Raw genomic sequence first — 25,535 nt, 5'->3', positions numbered from 1 at the left:
TGTAGTCTTAATAATGAACTTGGACCCATCAGCCAAAGAGTAAGTCATGTTCAAGGTCTTCTAATAAAGAAGTCAGGGAAGTCTGGAGTGTGTCTATTTTTAAACAATCAAAGTTAACCAGGTTTTGACATGTTGAAATGGTAAGCTCCGTAGTGTTTATATGTTTGAAATAGCACATTCTCTGATGATGCTATATCAGTGACACAAATTTGAGCTTGCAATTGATTATGGAAATGATGCTTTGTAATAATGACTAATGTTTATTGAGCAGCTACTATACCAGCCCTGACCTAGGTGCTTTCACACTGTTAGCATACTGGTTAAGGCTTTGGAGACAGACAGATTTGGGTTCCCATTACACCTCTGACTTACTATGTGACCTTGGACAGCTATCATCTCTCTGATCCCGTGTCCCCACCTGCCAAATGGGAACCAATAACATATGATAGGGTCCTTGCGAGGACTCAGGGAAGTACATGGTAAATGCATGTACCTAGGAAGTACTCAATGAATGTTAGGCACTGTTATAACTGTAATAGTCTTGATGGTTATTATGAAAGTATGATTATCTCCATTTTTCTGGATGAGGAAACTGAAGCCCAGAGAGTTTAAGTAAGATGTCCAAGGTGAAATCGCTAATAAATAGTGGAGCTGGCCTGTGGACCTGGGTCCGTCTGACTACAGAAGCCTAGTGCTTTACATTCATATATGCTGCCTCTTCAGCATGTAATTATAATTAGATTTTTTTTGGTAATACTTAGAGAAAATGTGTTAGTAACATCTGTGGGAAATACCCACTTACCACTTCTCTTTTCCACTGTGGACTCAGGTCATCTTATTATAGACAAAAAGTCTATAATAAGTAACACAAAGATAACCTACTTTTGCTTGACAGTACAAATTAAATAGGTAATGTTTGTGTAGCATGATTTATTAACATCTTCTAGGTACTCCATATTAATATACTAAATGATTTATTATATGCCTAATATGTTTATCCACATCAGTGTTTTCTTGGATATATTTTTTTTTTTTTTGAGACATAGTTTTGCTCTTGTTGCCCAGGCTGGAGTGCAATGGTGTGATTTTGGCTCACTGCAACTCCGCCTCCTGGGTTGAAGTGATTCTCCTGCCTCAGCCTCCCGAGTAGCTGGGATTACAGGCATGCACCACCACGCCAGGCTAATTTTGTATTTTTAGTAGAGATGGGGTTTCTCCATGTTGGTCAGGCTGGTCTCGAACTCCCTGACCTCAGGTGATCCACCCGCCTCAGCCTCCCAAAGTGCTGGGATTACAGGCGTGAGCCACCGTGCCTGGCTGGATTACAAATTAACAGAGGTCAGGTATGGTGGCTTCTCCCTGTAACCCCCTGGCACTTTGGGAGGCCAAGGTGGGTGGCCCAGGAGTTTGAGACCAGCCTGGGCAACATAGTAAAACCCTGTCTCTACAAAAAGGTACAAAAAAAATTAGCTGGGCATGGTTATGCATACCTGTAGCCATATGTACCCAGGAGGCTGAGGTGGGAAGATTGCTTGAGCCCTGGATATCGAGGCTACGGTGAGCCACTGCACTCCAGCCTGGGCCTCAGAATAGGACCCTGTCTCATAAATAAATAAAATTAACAGAGCTACCACTACCTTTTCTTTTTTTGTAAGTAGGCACTTCATGCTTTTTGATGTGATGATGGTTGTATGTGAGATGGAAGGTAGAGTCCTCATTCATCTCTACCAAGACCAAATAAGTACTTGAGATGGCTGAAAATAGACTTGTACTTGGGAGGCTGAGGCAGGAGGATCACTTGAGCCCAGGAGTTCAAGGCTGCAGTGAGCTATTATTGCACTCCAGCCTGGGCAACAGAGCAAGACCCCATCTCTAAAAAGAAAAGAAAAGAAAAATAGATTTCAGGCCTGGATACTCTGGTGATCTTCAGCTGCTCCTTTAAGAGACCTAGGGAGAAATGTAGCTGTCATCAAGGCTGATTGTCTACAGAGGGATGGATGTCCACTACTTATGTCCCCTCTTTCTGCTGCTTCAATACATACATAGGTTCCCCAGCCACATGCATCAAGGTAATGAACACATCGTCTTATTATAGCACAGACACCGTAACAGTACAAGGATACTCTCCGGGGTTGGGCCACTGACTTCTGTGAACCGAAAACATATACTTGATCTGGCATAGGATGCTAAATCTTGTCTGGAGGTGCCATCTACATAGTCCTTTCTTCCTTTCTTACAGATTTTTACTTTTCTAACTTTTTTTTTTATAAAATAGAGGTGAAGTCTTGCTGTGTTGCCCAGGTTGGTCTTGAACTCCTGACTGCAATTGATCCTCTAGCCTTAGTCTCCCGAAGTGCTAGGATTATAGGCATGAGCCATTCAATAGGTTTTCCCTTTCCTTTTCCTTTTTCCTTTTCTGAATCTCACTCCGTCACCCAGGCTGGAATGCAATGAATGGTGCGATCTTGGCTTACTGCAACCTCGGCCTCCCAGGTTCAAGTGATTCTCCTGCCTCAGCCTCCCAAGTAGCTGGGATTACAGGCACCCACCACCGTGCCTGACTGATTTTTGTGTTTTTAGTAGAGACGGGGTTTCACCATGTTGCCCAGGCTGGCCTCAAAACTCCTCACCTCAGGTGATCTGCCCGCCTCGGCCTCGCAAAGTGCTGGGATTACAGGTGCGAGCCACCGCGCCAGCCCCCAACAGGTTTTCCATCTAGGCCTTTGAGGCATGGTTCTGCTGCTGTTCTTCAGGTTGTGGTACATTTGTTTGCAGATAGTCTCAGTAGGTAGTAACCAGAATGCCCTCAGTTTGAGTCCTGGCCCTGCTGCTGTGAGCACTGTGATCTTGGACAAATAATGTTTTCTAACTATACTGAGCCTTAGTATCCTAATCTTTAAGATCTATGGGGAATAAAATGCCATATTTAAAATCTCTACTTTTTAAAGTATTGTATTTTAAAATTACCATGTTGTCTGGTGTTTTAAAAATGTTAATTTCCTTACTGCCCTCTTCAGGCATTCTGAAAAGCCTACATTTGCTGACACTTGAATCTTTTCTATCACTGAGAGGTCTAGGGTTTTTGTTTTGTTTTGTTTTGTTTTGTTCCTGAATTCCTTTGCGGTCCAAATGAAAAATATATGAGGAAATTATTATTTTTAAATTAGACCAGGTGTGGTGGCTCATGCCTGGAATCCTAACACTTTGGGAGGCCAAAGCAGGAGGATCACTGAAGCCAGGAGTTCAACACTAGCCTGGGTAACAAAGTAGATCTCATCTCTACAAAAAAAAAAAATAAATAAATAAATAAATAAATGCCGCGGGCAGTGGCCCACGCCTGTAATCCCAGCACTTTGGGAGGCTGAGGTGGGCAGATCACTTGAGGCCAGGAGTTTGAGATGAGCCTGGCCAATGTGGCAAAACCCTGTCTCTACTAAAAATACAAAAATTAGTTGGGCATGGTGGTGCATGCCTGTAGTCCTACCTACTTGGGAGGCTGAGCCTTGAGAATCACTTGGGAGGCTGAGCCAGGAGGCAGAGGTGGCAGTGAGCCGAGATTGTGCCACTGCACTCCAGTGTGGAACACACAGCGAGATTTCATCTCAAAAAATAAAAATAAAAAGCCAGGCACAGTGGTGTGCGCCTGTAGTTCCAGCTACTCAGAAAGCTGAGGTAGGAGGATCACTTGAGCCCAGGAGCTGGAGGCTGCAGTGAGCTATGATCACACCACTGCACTCCAGCCTGGGTGATAAAGCGAGACCTGTTTCCCCCGGCCCCCAAAAAAGGAAAAAGAAATGAGAAATAACTTTGATATTTTAAAATATGAGGCCACGTACAGTGGAGCATGCCTGTAATTCCAGCACTTTGGGAGGCCAGGGTAGGCAGATTGCTTCAGCCCAGGAGTTTGAGACCAGCCTGGGCAACATGGTGAAACCCTGCCTGTAGTAAAAATACAAAAAATTAGCTGGACATGGTGGCACATGCCTGTAGCCCAAGTTTCTTGGGAGACTGAGCTGGGAGAATCACCTGAGCCCAGGAAGTCAAGGCTACAGTGAGCCATGATTGCTCCACTGCACTCCAGCCTGGGCGATGGGAGTGAGACCCTGTCTCAAAAATAAAATAGGAAGTACTAACGTATTTGCTTAGCTTTGGCTTCATTTTAAGTATATTTGTATCTTAAGCTTTATCATTCCAAGAAATAGATCTATATTGCAGTGTCTTAAATATTGATGTTTTCTGTTTCTCTTGATCTATCTTTCCAGGTTATAAAACATGGAGGCTGGCTCAGTGGTTCGAGCCATTTTTGACTTCTGCCCTAGCGTATCAGAAGAACTGCCGCTCTTTGTGGGAGATGTTATTGAGGTGCTGGCAGTGGTGGATGAATTTTGGCTTCTAGGAAAGAAGGAGGATGTTACAGGTAAGTAAGAGACTCATAGTGGACCACAGGCCCTGACTTCTTTCCATATTAAAAATAAAGGCTGGCACTGCACTCCAGCCTGGGCAACAGAGTGAGACCCTGTCTCAAAAAAAAAAAAAAAAAAAAAGGAAAGAAAGAAAGAAAATTATTCCTAGCTGGGCACAGTGGCTCATGCCTATAATCCCAGCACTTTGGGAGGCTGAGGTGGGTGGATCCCCTGAGGTCAGGAGTTCAAGACCAGCCTGGCCAACATGGTGAGATGGTGAGACCCTGTCTCTACTAAAAATACAAAATTTGCTGGGTATGGTGGCTCGTGCCTGTAATCCCAGCTACTCAGGAGGCAAGGCTGGAGAATTGCTTGAACCCAGGAGGTGAAGATTGCAGTGAGTTGAGATTGTGCCATTGCATTCCAGCCTGGGCGACAAGAGTGAAACTCTGTCTCTAAATAAGTAAATAAATAATAAAAATAAAAATAAAGGCTGGGCACGGTGGGTCATGCTTATAATCCCAGCACTTTGGGAGGCTGAGATGGGAGGATTGCTTGAGGCCAAGAGTTCATGACCAGCCTGGTCAACATAGCAAGACACCATCTCAATAAATAAATAAGAAAGGACGGGAGGTAGGGAGGGAGGTAGGGAGGGAGGAAGAGAAAGAAAAGAAAGAAAGAAAGGAAGGAAGGAAGGAAGGAAAGAAAAGAAAGCTAGCTAAATGGGAAGCCCAAGTCAATAAATTTCAGAATCCTTTTGTGTTTTCCTACTGTATTCATATGTGGTCTCTACCAGTTAGGGGAAGATTTCTGTTACCATTCCATCTCTCTGTGTTGATTCCTTCAAGAGGTTGCACCACTAGACACCAGCTGCCCCAGCCCAGGTTTCTATCCAAGTCTTTGTCTTTCACCCCCTTTCCCTTCCCAGGTCTTTATCCTTTGTGTTCAGTGCTATTATTCCTCTTCTCAAAACATGTTATTCCTTTCTTCATAACCCTGTTGTTTACTACTGCTTTCCTTTTTTTTTTTTTGAGACGGAGTCTTGCTCTGTTGCCCAGGCTGGAGTTCAGTGGCATGATCTCGGCTCACTGCAAGCTCTACCTCCCAGGTTCATGCCATTCTCCTGCCTCAGCCTCCCGAGTAGCTGGGACTACAGGCACATGCCACCACGCCTGGCTAATTTTTTGTATTTTTAGTAGAGACGGGGTTTCACCATGTTAGCCAGGATGGTCTCAATCTCCTGATGTCATGATCCACCTGCCTCGGCCTCCCAAAGTGCTGGGATTACAGGCGTGAGCCACCGCACCCGGCACTACTGCTTTTCATAACCAGCTTTATGATTTGTGGAACACAAGGTGCTCTCCACCTTGTTTCCTCTGGCTGTCTTCTTTGAACATTTTCTACCCTTTCATTCTTCACTTGATCTTAGGCAAAAGGCTGAGAAGTGATCTTTCTTTCATTTTCTTCAAAGGAGCATGATTCATCCTGTTCACTCCTTCTTGGATCCATGGCTGGCCCAAATTTATTAAAGTTATCCCTTACCCTACATGGTACCTACCACCCACATTCCACGCACCTGGTTAGCTTTCTTCTATTCTGTAAGATATATGTTCACATCGATTTCTTTCATTAATAAGCCTAGGGAAGGGTGGAAGCTTTTCCCACACCACATGCATCTGTGTTAATCCAATCCTTAACTTGCATATACTCATATTTATGTAAGTCTGGGTTGGAGTCCTTCGAGCACACTCTGTTGACACTTAACCCACATTTGGGAGATAAATTATTTCCCAGTAGAAATGATATCTCAGCTGAGACAAAAATGATGAGAAGGAGTTAGCAAGGAAAGATGGTAGGCAGAGAGGATTGCTTGTTGAAGGTCCCTGGAATGTGAGAACACAGGGGACCTAGAGAAGTTTAGTAGGGCATGAGGTGTGAGTGGTTGAGGGAGAAAGGTGGGCTGGAGAGATGAGCAAAAGCTGGATCATGGGAGACAGAGTATGCCATGGTAAGGAGTGAAGAAAATGGGAAACCCTGAAAGTGCTTTGAACATGATCAGATTTGAATTTTAGAAAACTCACTGCTGCAGACTTAAGAATGATAGAAAAGACAAAACTGAAGGCAGGGAAGCATTTGGAAGGTCGCTGCAGTAATCCAGGTGAGGGATGGTGATGGCATGGACCAAGGTGGTGGGTCTGGAGATAAATATACCCAGAGATAGAAAGTAGAATCAATCAGACTTTCTGATACTTTCCAACTGGCAGGCCCTGTCTTTCTCCCACCACCTATTAAAACCTTGTCCACCGTCAGATTCAAATGCTATTGTTTTCATGAAGTTTTTTACGTTCTTCCTGACCTATTACCTACCTTTTCTGAACTTCCGTAACAATTTGTGTACTTACATTATGATACCAGATTTCAGGATTGAATTATTATTTATGTCTGAATTCGACTCTTTGTCTGAACTAGGTTTTTAGATCTTTGAAAACCAAAACTGTCTTATGTTTTCCTCTGCAGCGTGCTTTGCATATAGCAGCCCCCAGTAAATGCGTACCAAATTGAATTGCATTCTGTCTGTCCTGCATGCATCTAGTTTTGTGCACTATACTTCTTCTCCAACAGATTCTCCAATTATGAGTATTCCCTGAGTTTTCAAGTTACGGTCTATACATGGACTCAGAAGAAAAGTTTTTGTCCTTGTACACAGACGGGAAAAGAAATCTCAGTATTAAAATTTAATATGTTTGCTTTTATTTTCAGGACAATTCCCCAGCAGTTTTGTGGAAATTGTGACCATTCCCAGTCTAAAAGAGGGAGAGAGGCTGTTTGTGTGCATTTGTGAATTCACATCCCAAGAGTTGGATAATCTTCCCCTCCATCGAGGTAAGCTGCTCATCAAATAGTAGACTATTTGAAATTAGATTTTTGGAGTCTGCCCGTTTCGACAACCAGATCCTTTTTGAATTTGTGAAGTGGCTTAACCTCTAGAGAGTCCTCGGCAATACCAAAGTAGCGTGGACGTAATGATGCCTTACAGTTTAGTACCATTTTACAATTTCCAAGGTATTTTCTCACAAATATATTCTCATTTGATCCTCAGCACAGACCTGGGAGGTAGGAAAGTGGGGATTATTAACTGTATTTTATAAATAATGAGAGCAAAATTCAAAGACTGTTGGCCGAAGGTGGTAAGTCTTGGCCTCAGAATATGAACTCATCATATTCTAAGTCCAGGGTTATCTTTCCAATGCCCCCATGCAATAGCCACACTTCAGGCTCATGCTGTTTCTCTCTTTTTTTTTTTTTTTGAGACAGTAGTCTCACTCTGTTGCCCAGGCTGGAGTGCAGTGGTGCGATCTCAGCTCACTGCCACCTCTGCCTCCCAGGCTCAAGCAGTCCTCCCATCTCAGCTTCATGAGTAGCTGGGACCGCAGGCACGTGCTACCACACTGGGCTAATTTTTAGTATTTTTGGTAGAGATGGGGTTTTGCCATATTGCCCAGGCTGGTCTCGAACTCCTAGGCTCAAACAATCTGCCTGCCTCGGCCTCCCAAAGTGCTGGGATTACAGGCATGAGTCACTGCGCCTGACCAACTTCAGGCTTTATTTCTCTTTTTTTCTTTTAAAAACTGATATGGGGCATGGGGGGAGGGAGAAAAAAAATAACTGGGTACGGCTTTGCTAACAATACTACCATTTATTAATGTATAATAGTAGAGCAGGAATTTTGATGTGGAAATTAAGAGATAGGTGCAAAACATCCGCATTTTACTACTGTCTTATCAGAGCCAGTTTAAAAGGAAGTGATTTAAAACAGATAGTCATACTTAGCCAGGCGTGGTGGTGTGCACCTATAGTCCTAACAACTCAGGAGGCTGCGGCAAGAGGATCGCTTGAGTTGGAAGCGTCAGTGAGCTATGATCACATCACTGCACTCCAGCCTGGGTGACAGAGCGAGACCCTGTCTCAAATAAATAATACATAAATACATAAATACATAAATATAAATTAAAACAGGTAGTCATAGCTATCTCTCAGTGATTTTCCAAGTATTTCTCCCTTCTTGCACTCTGATTAGATGAACAAACTATAAACCATTTCAACAAGTATCCTTAAGTCCATTCTGCATAAACAGAGAAACCAGTAGTGTCTAAAAGACAGAAGCTTCTGATCAATCCAATTTTGTGATGACTCAGTCATCAAAACAGTAGAACTTATTAGGTGTGTTATTAATATCATTACTTGCTCTTTGGCATATGGCACAAAAGGGACAGGCTTAATTTCTTAAATAATGTACACACACACCCACACACACACACACACCCAGAAAAACCTAGCAAACTTCTCTAACCCTTAGTGATAAGAATGGAATAATGGATTTTGACCTTAATCCTCAAAATCTATTTTGAGAATTTCTTTATTTTTAGATTTTGTTTTATTTTGTTTATTTATTTGTTTGTTTTTTGAGACGGAGTCTCATTCTGTCGAGGCTGGAGTGCATTGGCATGATCTCGGCTCACTGCAACCTCCGCCTCCCAGGTTCAAGCGATTCTCCTTCCTCAGCCTCCCAAGTAGCTGGGACTACAGGCACCTGCCACCACACCCAGCTAATTTTTGTATTTTTAGTAGAGATGGGGTTTCACCATATTGGTCAGGCTGGTCTTGAACTCCTGATGTTGTGATCTGCCCACCTTGGCCTCCCAAAGTGCTGGGATTATTTATTTTTTATTATACAAATTTTGTTTTATTTTTTAAGACACAGGGTCTCACGTTGTTGCCCAGGCTGGTCTGAAACTCCTAGCCTCAAGTGATGCTACCACCTCAGTTTCCCGAGTAGCTGGGATTACAGACCTTACTTAACTTTAAGAAGTATCATTAGGATTGATAAGAGGCTGGGTATAGTGGCTCATGCCTGTAATCCTAGCATTTTGGGAGGCCAAAGGCAAGAGTATCCCTTGAGCCCAAGAGTTTGAGATCAGCCTGGGCAACATGGCAGGACGTTGTCTCTACAAAAAAAAAAAAAAAAAAAAATTAAATTAGCCAGGCATGGTGGTGCATACCAGTGGTATATGCCTGTGGTCCCAGCTACTCAGGAAACTGAGGCAGGAGCCTGAGCCCAGGAGGTTGAGGCTGCAGTGAGCTGTGTTTACGACACTACACTCCAGCTTGGGCAACAGAGCAAGACCTTGTTTCAAAAAAAAAAAAAAAAAACGTATTAATGAGAGAAAACGCCACCACGCTCTGTTGTTTTGAGAGTTTCTTACACTTCACTTTATACTCAGTCTCTACTTCAGCTCTATGCTTTCTTGTTAATCAGTGTTGGGAAGGTAGACAGAAATAGATTAAGAGATTATAGCAGGGACCTTATCTATCCTTACTCGTAGCTCTCCCAGTGGAGTCTGTTGTCCATATCTGATGGAATGGAGAAAGGACAAGAGTGCAGTGGCTTCCGCTGAGCTGTTCAAAGGATGTGGGTAGCATGGACTTTTCTTAGGAAGCATGCCATCCGAGAGATTCTCAGAAAGAATCTGGCATCGTGAGTCACCTGTCTGAAGACTGACTCAAGGTCAGGCCAGGACCTGGAATCTGTAGATTTTATCTTGACTACCTTTTAACCAGTTAAGCCTAATAAGCTTAAAGATGTAAGTGGAATCCAAAGGAAGAGGATGCGGGCAGGGGGATACATTGGGAAAGAGAGACTAGAATGAGATGTACTAATTATCCATGGTTTTATCTTGTTCTCCTCTCTGTGATAATCTACTGCCAGTAAACACACTGACCAGTCAGCTTTCCTTCTATGCCTTTCACATTTTTTTTTAGCTGTCTTTTAATTTGGAAACACAAGGCTTGGAGGATGGAGAAGTTAGTTATACCTATGCAATTTGCCTTTTTCTGGGAAACTTAGCTTGTGCACAAATGATTTTAATTTCTCTTTTTGTATACGTGACAAGTCACATCAACAGGTATTTACTGGTGGGAAACAAAATCACTAAAAAATGAAAGTATTGTTTTATGCCAGATATAGTTTATCAGACTTGCATCTAGGCTTCCTGTTTTTTAAGTCTAGTGCTTGGGATGGCGCTTCAACTTCCTAGACTGAAAATCACTTTTTCCATTAGATCAGTGTGTCTGTAAATGAAATGTTGATGATGGAATAGGTCAGGAGGGGATTTGGAAACCTTAAGAGTATGTGGGGCCAGGCATGGTAGCTCAAGCCTGTAATCCCAGCACTTTGTGAGGCCTAGGCGGGTGGATCACCTGAGGTCAGGAGTTCGAGACCAGCCTGGCCAACATGGTGAAACCCCATCTTTACTAAAAATACAAAATTAGCTGGGCACGATGGTGCATACCTATAATCGCAGCTACTTGGGAGGCTGAGGCAGGAGAATTGCTAGAACCCGGGAGTTGGAGGTTGCAGAGAGCCAAGATTGCGCCACTGCAGTCCAGCCTGGGCAACAAGAGCGAAACTCCATCTCAAAAAAAAAAAAAAAAAAAAAGTATGTGGGATAATGTTTGAGATCTGCTGTGTTTTACCGCGTGCCTTTTTAGTTCATTGTTACTTACTTACCTTTAAGAAGTATCATTAGGATTAATAAGAGAAAAAATATATGTATAATTTATAGATGTCTATATGTATTTAGAGCAGGCAGTATAGCTTAGGGGATAAGAATTCTGACAGGCCTAAGTTTAAATCCAAGTCCACCACTTAATAGCCGTGACCTTGGACTAGTTACTTAAGTCTCTCAGCCTCAGTTTTCTTATCTACAAAATGAGGATAATAATATAATACCTACCTCAGGGTGATTGTGAGGATTAGATGAGGTTGTACATGGAAAGCATATGGTAGTAGGTAAGCGCTCAGTAAATGCTAGCTATTCTTATTAGTCTTAACCTGGGCGCCTGGGCTTCATTGATGTGCTTTGGGTATCTTGTTTCTGGGATAATTCTGTGAAGCTTTGTGTATCTGTTCTCAGAGAGATTCTATGTGAAATCAGAACCACTGATCTTTGTTCCAGCAGGTGTCACCCTTCTTCCTTTTCCTGAAGCTATGTAATTGCTTTGGACTATTCCTACTGTTTTGAGTTAATATATATATATATATATATATATATATATATATATATTTTTTTTTTTTTTTTTTTTTTTCCTTGGGATGGAGTCTCACACTGTCGCCCAGGCGGGAGTGCAGTGGCGCAATTTCTGCTCAATGCCACTTCCGCCTCGTTGTTTCAAGTGATATTCATGCCTTAGCCTCCCGAGTAGCTCGGATTACAGGTGTGTGCCACCACACCCGACTAATTTTTGTATTTTTAGTAGAGACAGGGTTTCACCATTTTGGCCAAGCTGGTCTCGAACTCCTGACTTCAAGCGATCCGCCTGCCTCGACCTGCCAAAGTGCTGGGATTACAGGCATGAGCCACCACGCCTGGCCTCGAGTTATATTTAAACTGAGAAACAAGTCTGTCTCTTAGAAGAAGAATCAAAACAGGTGGCCAGTGCCCCTGACTATCCTAAAAAAAAAAAAAAAAACAGGAGAAAAGAAAGGTGGGGGGTGGAGGGGAGTAAAGAACAAAACCAAAATAAGAGATTAGTGCAAGGAGGCTGGGCGCAGTGGCTCATGCCTGTAATCCCAGCACTTTGGGAGGCTGAGGCGGGTGGATCACGAGGTCAGGAGTTTGAGATCAACCTGGCCAAGATGGTGAAACCCCATCACTACCAGCATGGTGGCAGGCACTTGTAATCCCAGCTCCTCGGGAGGCTGAGGCAGGAGAAATTGCTCGAACCCGGAAAGCAGAGGTTGCAGCGAGCCGAGATCGCACCACTGCACTGCAGCCTGGGCGACAGAGCAAGTCTCCGTCTCCAAAAAAAAAAAAAAAAAAAAAAAGAGACTAGGACAAGGAAAAGACAGAGAGGAGAGAAACAAGTTAGTGCATATTATGACAAGTGATAGAATGTCACTAATAATTGCCTCGCATAAGACAGAATCCTCATCCCTTGCCTATAACCTGCCCCCTCAAACAAAAGGCCAATAAAAAATAAATTGACCAGTGGTATTCATCAGTCAAAGCACATGTGTTGTAAATTTGTGATGCCATGAATGTGAGCTCTCAGGAAAGACGTTCTGACATGGCTCGTATGGAAACCTGAATAAAATACTGTACGTGGTCAGGCTGCATAAAGCATATAGTTCCCCTGGCATTTAGAGACAGCCCAAAAGGAGTCCGTGAGGAACCCAGGACTGCAGTCAGACTGCTCATATCCGATTCTAAGAAGACCTGCACTCCTTTTTACCATTTTATTCCTAATGCATTTCCTGTTCAAATAAAAAATCCAACCAGAGGAAACAAGCAGTGTGGCTGGGATTAATTGTGCATGAGTCAAAGGCTCAGGCTGACCCTAAGGGTCACCACACTTCCTATTTTTCTGTTCTCAAAATCTGGTCTTGCTCGTGCAGGAGTTCCTCATATTGGTATTTCAGAAGTCTGGGAATGACCACTAGTTATTCTGGAGATACCAATCTAATGGAAAAAGTGATCCGTTCCTAAGGAGTCACCTAGGATCCCAGGGGAATAGCTTGTATGACTTTCTGATGAAAAACAGAGACTTGCGCTTCAGTAACAGGGCTATAAAACAGGGGCATTGAGGCAGAATATGGTGACCCACACCTTTAACCTCAGCAGTTTAGGAGGCCTAGGTGGGAGGATCACTTGAGCCCAGGAGTTTGAGGCCAGCTTGGGCAACAAATGAGACCCCATCTCCACAATAATAAAAAAAAAAAATTAGCTGGGCACAGTGGCACACACCTGTAGTCCCAGCTACTCAGGTGGCTGAGGCAGGAGGATCACTTGAGCCTGGGAGGTCAAGGTTACAATGAACAGTGATTGAGCCACTGCCCTCCAGCCTGGGTAACAGACTGAGACCCTGTCTTAAAAAATAATAATAATCAAATGAATTTTAAAATAAAAAGGGTATTGAACTAAATAATCTCTAAAGTACTTTCCAGGTTCTAAATTGTGTATGTTTTTGAAGATTCACCTTTACTGTGTGGAAATAACCAATAAAATAGCAGTCCATCAGGTAATAAAGCTTATCAAAACAGTTATCCTGTTGAAAATAGATAGGAAAACAAGCCTTATTATATGGGTTCAGGGGGATCTGGCAAAACAAGGAAAATAGCATAATTCTACAGCTTTAAGAAAGCCAGTTGATTTCAAAGCCAGCAGAGTGGGAGTTATGGCACGCTTTTATTCTTCCCCTTCACCAAGAGGCCCATTGTGTCTGAACAGCAGTCAGTCACCAGTGCATTCCCTCTGTGTTCTCGATGGATGGCCTTAGGGCCAGAGGGGGAAAAATTACTTGTGGTTTTTTGTTTTTTTGTTTTTTTTTTTGAGACGGAGTCTCGCTCTATCACCCAGGCTGGAGTGCAGTGGCACAATCTTGGCTCACTGCAAGCTCCGCCTCCCAGGTTCACACCGTTCTCCTGCCTCAGCCTCCCTGGTAGCTGGGACTACAGGCGCCCGCCACCACACCCGGCTAATGTTTTGTAATTTTAGTAGAGACCGGGTTTCACCGTGTTAGCCAGGATGGTCTCAATCTCCTGACCTCGTGATCCCCCTGCCTTGGCATCCCAAAGTGCTGGGATTACAGGCGTGAGCCACTGCGCCCAGCCTTGTGATTTTTTAGGACCGCAACTTCTGACCAAGGGATAGGGAATCATAAGTTAAAGGAATGTAGAAATACAGGACCAAGACCCTATTTTGGGGGAACATTGAAACCAAATAATATCAAATTTGTGAAAATATTTTGGGCACCTCTCTCTAAGTCTAAAATCTTATGTTAGGTGCTGTATAGTATATAAAAATACAAGTGTCAGAATTCATGATATAGACAATAATTCCTTTTCTAGGCTATAGACAGCCAAGATGAATGTGAGCTTCTAAGGTTTTTTAGAGAAGCAAGCCTAGGTTTCAGATGGAGAGACAGTGTAACTGGAGTAAGGCTTTGGGGTTAATAATGATGTGGCTTCATAACAATAAAAACCTCCTTGTGTGGAATAGGGTCTCATATCATAGGTGAGATAATATTGGATAGTTGGAGAAAGGGAAAGTTGTGACTGGATAATCATGAATGTAAGTTTGCTTTGGGGTGAAAGCATAAGTCTTTTGGTAGCTCAGTAAACCTCTACAGAGAGTGTCCAGAGCAAATTTATTTTTTATATATTTTGGGTAATAAGAATAGGATTACTGAGGAAGAAGCCATTAGCAGTAGGCTCCTTGTGCTTCATGGTAAAAGTTTGGCCTGGGGAGAGAGATGATAAAACTGGTGCATTTGTCATCTTGATTTGTCAGGAATCGTTTGGTAGACTTGAAGAAATAATGCCTGGGGACAAGATTTCAAAGGGTGAGATGGTGGGAATTGGACCAGGGTCGTAGCATAGAGCAATTAGTAGAAGGAAGAGGCCGGGCACAGTGGCTCACACCTGAAATCCCAGCACTGTGGGAGACTCAGGCGGGTGGATCACTTGAGTCCAGGAGTTCGAGACCAGCCTGGGCAACATAGTGAGACCCTGTCAAAATAAAAATTAGGTATGGTGGCGCATGCCTGTAGTCTCAGCTACTTAGGAGGCTGAGGTGGGACAATCAGTTGAGCCCAGGTAGTCAAGGCTGCAGTAAGCCATGACTGCACCACTGCACTCAGCCTTGGTGATAGGGTGAGACCCTGTCTCCACAAAAAAAAAAAAAAAGAAAAGAAAAGAAAAAAAGAAAAAGGGAAGAAATATTTTGAAAGAAGGAATTAGAAGAAAAAAGGAAATTAGCAGCAGAAGTCAGTTTGGAAAGCAGAATGTAATGAATTTATTTGGGAGTTGGAGTTGAAGAATAATCATCATTAGCAAATGAACATCAAGTGCTTGCCATGCAAAAGGCATCATACCAGACTCTTGAGATACCAAAGAGAAGGTGGTACCTACCATTAAGGAACTGTAACCTACTTGGGAATATAAGACAGACTTAGTTTTTTTTTTCTTATTTATTTTATTTTTTAGAGACAGGGCCTCTCTTTGTCACCCAGGCTGGAGTGCAGTGGTCCGATCATAGTTCACTGTAGCCTTGAACTGTTGGGCTCAAGCAGTCTTCCCACCTCAGCCTCACGAATAGCTGAGACTACAGGCAATAGCCACCTTGCCTGAGTAGACTTAAATTTTTTGTTGTTGTTGTTGAGATGGAGTTTTGCTCTCATCACACAGGCTGGAGTGCAATGGTGCAACCTCAGCTCACTGCAACCTCTGCCTCCCAGGTTCAAGCCATTTTTCTGCCTCAGCCTCTCGAGTAGCTGGGGTTATAGGCGTGCACCCCCCCACCCGGCTAATTTTGTATTTTTAGTAGACACAGGGTTTCACCATGTTGGCCAGGCTAGTCTTGAACTCCTGACCTGAGGTGATCCCACGCACCTCGGCCTCCCGAAGTGCTGGGATTACAGGCGTGAGCCACCGCACCTGGCCTAATTTTTTTTAAAATCAAGAGCATATAAAAATCAAGAGCATAAAAGATAACCTGGTTTTCCAATGTGCTTGACTATAAAATGACTCATAGGATTTTGCCAGGTGCTTTGCTACCCAGATCTTATTTTACCTAGGCCAGGTGCATTCCTTGAGCACCTCTGACTTGGGTACTGAGTGAGAAGGAAATTTTAACTATAAAAGTATAGGTAAGATTAACTTTAATCTTAACTGTAAGATTAGATAATCTACAAGTGAATAGCTTATAATCAGATAATCAAGAGTTTGTTATAAAACAATTGATGATAAAATTAGAGTAATTTTTTCAAAATTAAATCATAAATCATATAGAACTGAATTTTAATTTCATTTTTCCAGAAACATATACTGTGTTCTTATCCTTTCTTTACCTCGACTTCTTCTACAATAAGACAGATGCTAACTGTTCAGCTTACGTTTTGTGAGGATAACCTGAAAATTGGTTATTTTCAAAAACAAAAGTGGTGATTATTGGTACCTTCTTTTAAGATCTCATTATAAGATATTTTCAGGATAGGGACAGTTCAAGAAGGCCTCTGGAGAACATGATTGAACATTCATTGTCCATACCCTTCATCTCCAACAAAGAACCCTTTACTAAAGATTTCTTTTTTTTTTTTTTTTTTTTTTTTGAGACACGGTCTCACTCTGTTGCCCAGGCCGGAGTGCAATGGTGCCATCATAGCTCACTGCAGGCTCAAATTCCTGGGCTGAAGCGATCCTCCTGCCTCAGGTTCCCAAGTAGCTGGGACTATAGCACTCACCACCACACTCGGCTAATTTTTTTTTTAATTTTAAATAGAGACGCGGTCTCGCTATGTTGCCCAGGCTGATCTTGAACTCTTCTGCTCCAGCAATCCTTCTACCTCAGCCTCCCAAAGTGCTGGAATTACAGGTGTGAGTCACTGCACCTGGCCTCCCTGTATACTCTTAAAAGTTATTGAGACCCCAAAGAGTTTTTTTGTTTTTTTGGGTGGTTTTTTTGTTTTGTTTTTGTTTTTGAGACAGTGTCTTTCTCTGTCGCCCAGGCTGGAGTGCAAGTAGCACAGCCATGGCTCACTGCAGCCTTGACTTCCCAGGTTCAAGTGACTCTCCCGCCTCAGCCTTCCAAGTATCTGTGACCACAGGTGGGCACCACCACACCTGGCTAATTATTGTATTTTTCCCAAAGAGCTTTTGTTTATGTGGGCTGTGTCTGTTGATATTTATCATATTAGCTATTACAACTGGGAATTTTTAAAACTTGTTTATCAGTCTATTAAAAACCCATTACATATTTACGTAAATAACATATTTTTATGAAAAATAAGTATAGCTTTCCAAACAAAAAAAAATTAATGAGGAATGACATTGCTTTACATGTTCGTAAATATTTTTAATGTTCAACTTACTAAAAGAAAACCAGATTCTATTTGCATCTGTATTCAATCTGTTGCAATGTGTTGTTTTCATGGAATTATGTGAAGAAAATCCAGCCTTACACAAATATGCAATGGGAGACAGGAAAAGGTATTTTAATAGTCTTTTTAAATAATTGCAAATATTCATCGTTGACACTGCACCAAAATTCAACGATTGGTAATTTCTTACGAGTTAATTGCAGTGTGGGATCTGAAACTATGTCGGTGAACTTTCATAATATTACACTAAAATTCATTAATCTATCTTGCTTTTGGAGTGTGAATCTTTTAGCCATGAATGATTTTATACCAGCATGCATTTGTCATTTGGGAAATATTGATTCAATTAGCTACTCAGTTATTCCAAATGTTGACCATTTCAACATACAATATGAAAAAATCATATTTGTTACTATCTCATCAGAAGAATCTTTAAGTATGGGAAAGCTGCCAAGCCCATGGTAGTAGATACAAGTTTTCCAAAATTCTCATTTTCTCTTGGAAGTTGGAATTTTATCATTGGCAACAAATACTGTCATTTGTTCTCCTTGATGTTTCAGACTCACTTTCATTTTGGAGGAAACATCTGCCAGATATCTAAGTCTGAATAAACATAGTTGTCTGTTATTCATTCTTGCACATAAAATGGTGTTATGTGAAAATAAACAGATGGTTCAGGCATATAACTCAGTTACTCGTGCTTCTCCTCAGCAGTAAAAGTGCTTTATGTGTAATTCCTATATTGTCACACAGAATATTACAAAAGAATTGTTCTTAAGGGTTGAGATTTAGCACAGTGCATAATTTGTATTGCTTCTTAACTGAAAATGGCTTTTTTAAAAACTGTGAGTACATGGTTGTGAAGAATACGATGACCATACAGTGACTATTCATGTAATTTGTGGCTACTGCCTTTGCTTATGAATTGCCAGCAGTTTTTAATTAATTAATTATTTTTTTGAGATGGAGTCTTGCTCTGTTGCCCAAGCTGGAGTGCAGTGGTGCGATCTCGGCTCACTGCGACCTCTGCCTCCTGAGTTTAATTTCTGCCTCAGCCTCCCGAATAGCTGGGACTACAGGCACGTGCCACCATGCTCAGCTAATTTTTGTATTTTTAGTAGAGATGGGGTTTCACCATGTTGACCAGGCTGCTCTCGAACTCCTGACCTCAAGTGATCCGCCTGCCTTGGCCTCCCAAAGTGCTGGGATTACAGGCATGAGCCATCGCGCCCAGCCATTTTATTTTTATTTTTGAGACAAGTGTTGCTCTGTCACCCAGACTGGAGTGTAGTGGTGAAATCACAGCTTACTGCAGCCTTGACCTCCTGGGTTCAAGCTATCCTCCCACCTCAGCCTCCTGAATAGCTGGGACTACAGGCATGAGCCACAATGCACAGCTAATTTTTAAATTTATTGTAGAGACAAGGTCTTGACATGTTGCCCAGGCTGGTTTTGAACTCCTGGTCTCAAGCGATCCTCCTGCCTTGGCCTCCCAAAGTGCTCGGATTTCTGGTGTAAGCCACCGCACCTAGCTGGCCAGCAGTTTTAATCACCATTGCTTTTTCACAGAGATTACAAAAGTCAGCAGAGTAAAATATGTAGATAAAGTCTTAGTGTTATTATGAGAATGGTTTTGACCTCACAGATTCTCTGCTAGGATCTTGGAGACCCACCCGTAGGGTTCCATGGAACACTCTGAAAACTACAGGTTTATAGAACTGCTCCAATTCAATAAATTGTCAAAATTGTTCATGCTCCTAAAGCTCTAGGTGTATTTCCTTGAATTTGGTAGCTGTTTAAAATGAGAGGTTGCACTATTAGTCGTGATAATGTTCTGCTGGGTGATGACTGAGGTCACCATCTCTGCTCCTCTTTTCTTTAGGTGACCTGGTGATTCTCGATGGCATTCCCACTGCAGGCTGGCTGCAGGGCCGAAGTTGCTGGGGCGCACGGGGCTTCTTCCCGTCTTCATGTGTCCGCGAGCTCTGCCTCTCCTCACAGAGCCGGCAGTGGCACTCCCAGAGCGCCCTGTTTCAGATTCCGGAATATTCCATGGGACAAGCCCGGGCCCTAATGGGGCTTTCTGCTCAGCTGGATGAAGAGCTGGACTTCAGGGAAGGGGATGTGATCACCATTATTGGAGTTCCTGAACCAGGCTGGTTTGAAGGGGAGTTAGAGGGCCGAAGAGGCATTTTTCCAGAAGGTTTTGTAGAGCTGTTGGGGCCCCTGAGGACTGTGGATGAGTCAGTAAGTTCTGGAAATCAAGATGACTGCATTGTTAATGGTGAAGTAGATACCCCTGTAGGAGAAGAAGAGATAGGGCCGGATGAGGATGAGGAGGAGCCAGGGACCTATGGGGTCGCCCTGTACAGATTCCAAGCCCTGGAGCCAAATGAGCTGGATTTCGAGGTCGGGGATAAAATCCGAATTCTGGCGACCTTGGAAGATGGCTGGCTGGAAGGATCCCTGAAGGGCAGGACAGGCATCTTTCCTTACCGGTTTGTGAAATTATGTCCTGACACACGGGTGGAGGAAACCATGTCTCTGCCCCAGGAAGGCAGCCTTGCCAGGATCCCGGAAACTTCTTTGGATTGTTTGGAGAACTCCTTAGGAGTAGAGGAACAAAGACATGAAACCAGTGACCATGAGGCCGAGGAGCCTGACTGCATTATTTCTGAAGCACCCACTTCTCCCCTCGGTCATCTGACTTCAGAGTATGACGCAGACAGAAACTCTTATCAGGACGAGGACACCACAGGAGGGCCCCCGAGAAGCCCAGGCGTGGAGTGGGAAATGCCTCTTGCCACAGACTCTCCCACATCTGACCCTACAGAAGTAGTCAATGGTATTTCCTCCCAATCTCAGGTCCCTTTTCATCCCAACTTGCAGAAAAGCCAGTATTATTCTACAGTGGGAGGGAGCCACCCGCACTCAGAACAGTACCCTGACCTTCTTCCCCTAGAAGCAAGGACTAGAGACTATGCCAGCCTACCTCCCAAAAGAATGTATTCCCAGCTAAAAACTCTTCAGAAGCCAGTGCTCCCTCTTTACAGGGGCTCTTCTGTTTCAGCTTCAAGGGTAGTCAAACCCAGCCAATCGAGTCCTCAGCTCCACGACCTAGCAAGTTATACTAAAAAGCACCACACGTCCAGTGTTTACTCCGTCTCAGAGAGATTAGAGATGAAGCCTGGTCCGCAAGCCCAACGGCTTGTTATGGAAGCAGCAACACATTCACAGGGAGACGGCAGCACTGACCTGGACTCGAAGCTGACACAACAGCTGATCGAGTTTGAGAAGAGCTTGGCAGGGCCCGGCACAGAGCCAGATAAAATTTTACGCCACTTTTCAATCATGGACTTTAACTCTGAGAAGGATATTGTCCGAGGTTCCTCAAAGTTAATCACCGAGCAGGAGCTGCCGGAAAGGAGAAAGGCCCTAAGGCCACCGCCACCTCGTCCCTGTACTCCAGTATCCACTTCTCCCCATTTGCTGGTTGACCAGAACCTAAAACCTGCACCACCCTTGGTGGTGCGACCCTCTCGCCCAGCTCCCCTGCCTCCCTCAGCACAGCAGAGAACGAATGCGGTATCCCCCAAGCTCCTATCTCGACACCGTCCTACCTGTGAGACCTTAGAAAAGGAGGGCCCTGGTCATATGGGAAGGAGTCTGGACCAGACCTCCCCATGCCCCTTAGTGCTGGTGAGGATTGAGGAAATGGAGCGGGACTTGGATATGTACAGTAGAGCTCAAGAAGAGCTAAACCTCATGCTGGAGGAGAAGCAGGATGAATCATCAAGAGCAGAGACCCTTGAGGATCTCAAGTTCTGTGAAAGTAACATTGAAAGTTTGAATATGGAACTCCAGCAACTAAGAGGTAAGTGACGAGGAAATAATATGTAATTGTTTCTTGACACTCACAAGTCCCAGAAACAGCCTACCCAGGCTTTTTAGGGATATGTTACCATCCTCGATGGACAAAAAATGATTTACATTTTCATTACCTAATTTCTTTTCTTTTTTTTTTTTTTCCTTTTTTTGAGACAGTCTTGCTCTGTTGCCCAGGCTGGAGTGCAGTGGCATGAACTTGGCTCACCGCAGCCTCCACCTCCTGGGCTCAAGTGATTCTCCTGCCTCAGCCTCCCAAATGGCTGGGATTGCAGACGTGCGCCATCACCACACCTGGCTAATTTTTGTATTTTTAGTAGAGACAGTGTTTTGCCATGTTGCCAGGCTGGTCTTGAACTCCTGACCTTGGGTGATCCACCTGCCTCGGCCTCCCAAAGTGTTGGGATTACAGGCATGAGCCACCACGCCCAGCCTCTTTTTTTTTTTTTTTTTTTTGAGACAGAGTTTCACTCTTGTTGCCCAGGCTGGAGTGCAATGGCGCGACCTTGGCTTACCACAACCTCTGCCTCCCAGGTTCAAGCGATTCTCCTGCCTCAGCCTCCTGAGTAGCTGGGATTACAGGCATGCACCACCATGCCTGGCTAATTTTGTATTTTTAGTAGAGATGGGAATTCTCCATGTTGGTCAGGCTGGTCTCGAACTCCTGACCTCAGGTGATCCGCCCACCTTGACCTCCCAAAGTGCTGGGATTACAGGCATGAGCCACCGCACCCAGCCTCACTACCTGATTTCTTATTTCATCACCCTAGATAGGCTGTCTTGAGCCTCTGACTCTGTTTTGAGCCTATGACTGCTGTAGCCTCCTGACTTCATTTGCTGCTCAGATAAAGACTCTCAAACCTTGCCGGGTGCGGTGGCTCACACCTGTGATCCCAGCACTTTGGAAGGCTGCGGTGGGTGGATTGCTTGAGCCCAGGAGTTTGAGACCAGCCTGGGCAACAGGGCCAAACCCTGCTTCTACAAAAAAATACAAAAAATAATTAGCCAGGAGTGGTGGTATATCCCAGTAGTCCCAGCTACTCGGGAGGCTGAGGTGGGAGGATTGCTTGAACCTGGGAGGCAGAGGTTGCTGTGAGCAATGATCATGCCACTGCTCTCCGGCTTGGGCAACAGAGTGAGACCCTGTCTCCAAAAAAAAAAAAGAATCTCATACCTCGGAGACACATATACCTCTGGGACATTTATGTCTCTTATTCTGCTATGGCATCCATAGCAGTGGTACAGATGGGAAGTCCCTAAGTAGAACTTTCTTTAATCAGGCTCCACTAAGCACTAAAGACTTCCAGGTTAAGACTCATGAGAAAACTCCATCTTGTATCTTTGCTGTCCAGAGAGTAGATTTCTTTTTTTTCTTTTCTTTTCTTTTTTTTTTTTTTTTGAGACAGAGTCTTACTCTGTCACCCAGGCTGTAGTGGTGAGATCTTGGCTCACTGCAACCTGTGCCTCCCGGGTTCAAGTGATCTCATGCCTCAGCCTCCTGAATAGCTGAGATTACAGGTGCATGCGACCACACCTGGCTAATTTTTCTATTTTTAGCAGAGATGGGGTTTTGTCACATTGCCCAGGCTGGTCTCGAACTCCTGACCTCGAGTGATCCACCCACCTTGGCCTCCCAAAGTGCTGGGATACCATGCCTGGCCAAGGGAGTAGATTTTAATAATAGTAATAGCTAACATTTATTACCATATTAGTAAGCATGTGTTAGAATTTGCCTACAGGAAGAATGTTCACAGCTACCCTAAAGGTACAGTGATAATTCATATGGCTACTCTATAGATGAGGAAACTAAGACATAGATATTGAGTAGACTCAAGCCTGTAATACCAGCACTTTGGGAGGCCGAGGTAGGAGGATCGCTAGAGCCCAGGAGTTCAAGAGCAGCCTGGGCAACATAGAGAGACCCTGTCTCTTAAAACAAACAAAAAAAAAAATTTAAATTAAATTTGAAAAGAGATTAAGTGACTTGCCAAGGGAGTTGGGATTTAAGCTTATGTTTCTAACAACTGTAGTTCACTGCTTCCTATACTGGCACACTGAAAAATTCAAATTATTTCCCTTAATTTGGGAATGATAAGCCTCTGGAGACTTCATTCATATTCACCAGACTCACAGGAGAAAAAATTTATAAATAGGAAGAGTACAAGAGGTAGGCAACCAACAGCAATTGGTCTAGGACCCAAGAACGTGAATACATGTCACTTTTGGCTTGTGTACCAGAGATTTGAACTTATGTGTCATCAGGAAAGTCAATAATAGAAAGCAACCCAGGGGGTCTAGGAATAGCAGGATACTAATAAGAGATAAAAGCGGAATGGTGATCCAGAGATCCTGGATCAAGATGGCAGACTGAGCACATATAGCTGCCTCCCTCCCTTTCTACTTTAGGTCTATAAAAGTGAATGGAAATAATAGAATAAAAAAATTCCAATAAAAAAGAGTATTATTGGAAATCAAGTAATCTTCTGAAAGATGATATAGCAGAAAGAGAGGGAAACCTCTATTCAAAATATTCTCAGGAAAGGACTATTATGCATGTGGGCAGAGTTCTAAGGGAACTGCAGACTAAGAGATGGTGCGGTAGGAGGGGTCCTAGAGCACATTCAGTGTAATTGATTAGGGGATAGCTAGGGAGCCAGGCCGCTGGGTTGCTTGTACTGAACTGCAGGAGCATTTACCCTCAAGCTACAGCATGAAGTAGATGCTTAGACAAGTCCTCAAAAAGGTGTTCATTTAATATGAGTACTTGAGCTCTCAGGGGAATGCCAGATACCTTGATTTCAGAGTCCCTGAAAAAGAATTCTGAGGGAACCTTGGCTGAGTGTTACATTCCCAAAGCCCTAGCAAACTCCAGATTCTCCATCACTTTCTATACCTACAAGTTTCAAGATAAACCTGTAAACAATTCTTGCATTAGATATTGTATTAGTCCATTTTCACACTGCTGATGAAGATACCAGAGACTGGGCAATTTACAAAATGAAGAGGTTTAATGGACTTACAATTCCACATGGTTGGGGAGGCCTCACAATCATGGTGGAAGGCAAGGAGGAGCAAGTCACGTCTTACATGGATGGTAGCAGGCAAAGAGAGAGTTTGTGTAGGGAGACTCCCATTTTTCAAAACCATCAGATCTCATGAGACTTACTCACTCTCACGAGAGCAGCACAGGAAAGACCTGCCCCCATGATTCAATTATCTCCCACCGGCTCCCTCCCACAACACATAGGAATTCAAGATGAGTTTGGAGTGGGGACACAGCCAAACCATATCATTCTGCCTGGACCCTCCCAAATCTCATGTCGTCACATTTCAAAACTAATCATGCCTTCCCAACAGTCCCCCAAAGTCTTAACTCATTTCAGCATTAACTCAAAAGTCCACAGTTCAACGTCTCATCTGAGACAAGGCAAGTCCCTTCTGCCTATGAGCCTGTAAAATCAAAAGCAAGTTAGTTACTTCCTAGAAACAATGGGGATACAGGCATTGGGTAAATACAGCCATTCCAAATGGGAGAAATTGGCCAAAACAAAGGGGCTACAGGCCCCATGCAAGTCTGAAATCCAGTGGGGCAGTCAAATCTTAAAGCTCCAAAATGATCTCCTTTGACTCCATGTCTCACAACGAGGTCACACCGATGCAAGAGGTGGGTTCCCATGGTGTTGGGCAGCTCTGCCCCTGTGGCTCTGCAGGGTACAGCCTCCCTCCTGGCTGCTTTCACGGGCTGATGTTGAGTGTCTACAGCTTTTCCAGGCACACGGTGCAAGCTGTTGGTGGATCTACCATTCTGGGGTCTGGAGGATTTTGGCCCTCTTCTCACAGCTCCACTAGGTGGTGCCCCAGTAGGGACTCTGTGTGGAGGCTCTGACCCCACATTTTCCTTCTGCACTGCCCCAGCAGAGGTTCTCCATGAGAGCCCTGCACCTGCAGCAAACTTCTGCCTGGACATCCAGGCATTTCCATACATCCTCTGAAATCGAGGCAGAGGTTCCCAAACCTCAGTTCTTCTGTGCACCCGCAGGCTCAACACCACATGGAAGCTGCCAAGGCTTGGGGCTTGCACCATGGCCTGAGTTCTACATTGGCCCCTTTCAGCCATGGCTGGAGCAGCTGGGACACAGGGCACCAAGTCCCTAGGCTGCACACAGCATAGTGATCCTGGGCACAGCCCAGGAAACCACTCTTTCCTCCTAGGCCTCCGGGCCTGTGATGGGTGCAGTTGCCGTGAAGACCTCTGACATGCCCTGGAGACATTTTCCCCATTGTCTTGGGGATTAACATTTGGCTGCTCAT

At 43.9% G+C, this 25,535-nt stretch overlaps 1 protein-coding gene across 2 annotated transcripts in view; it reads left to right on the top strand.

Moving 5' to 3' along the window:
• Window positions 1-25,535, top strand: part of DNMBP (dynamin binding protein) — a 135,096-nt gene that overhangs the window by 35,865 nt on the left and 73,696 nt on the right. For both annotated transcript variants that reach the window (XM_034931272.3, XM_034931271.3), the window contains 3 exons: window positions 4,263-4,417; window positions 7,164-7,286; window positions 19,222-21,213. In XM_034931272.3, coding sequence (XP_034787163.2) covers window positions 4,273-4,417; window positions 7,164-7,286; window positions 19,222-21,213 — 2,260 coding nt within the window. In that variant the 5' untranslated portion in view covers window positions 4,263-4,272. The remainder of the gene's footprint in view (window positions 1-4,262; window positions 4,418-7,163; window positions 7,287-19,221; window positions 21,214-25,535) is intronic.

The sequence above is a fragment of the Pan paniscus genome, chromosome 8 (assembly GCF_029289425.2).
Source record: "Pan paniscus chromosome 8, NHGRI_mPanPan1-v2.0_pri, whole genome shotgun sequence".
Taxonomy (NCBI): Eukaryota; Metazoa; Chordata; class Mammalia; order Primates; family Hominidae; genus Pan; species Pan paniscus.
This window is presented reverse-complemented; position numbering and strand designations above follow the sequence as displayed.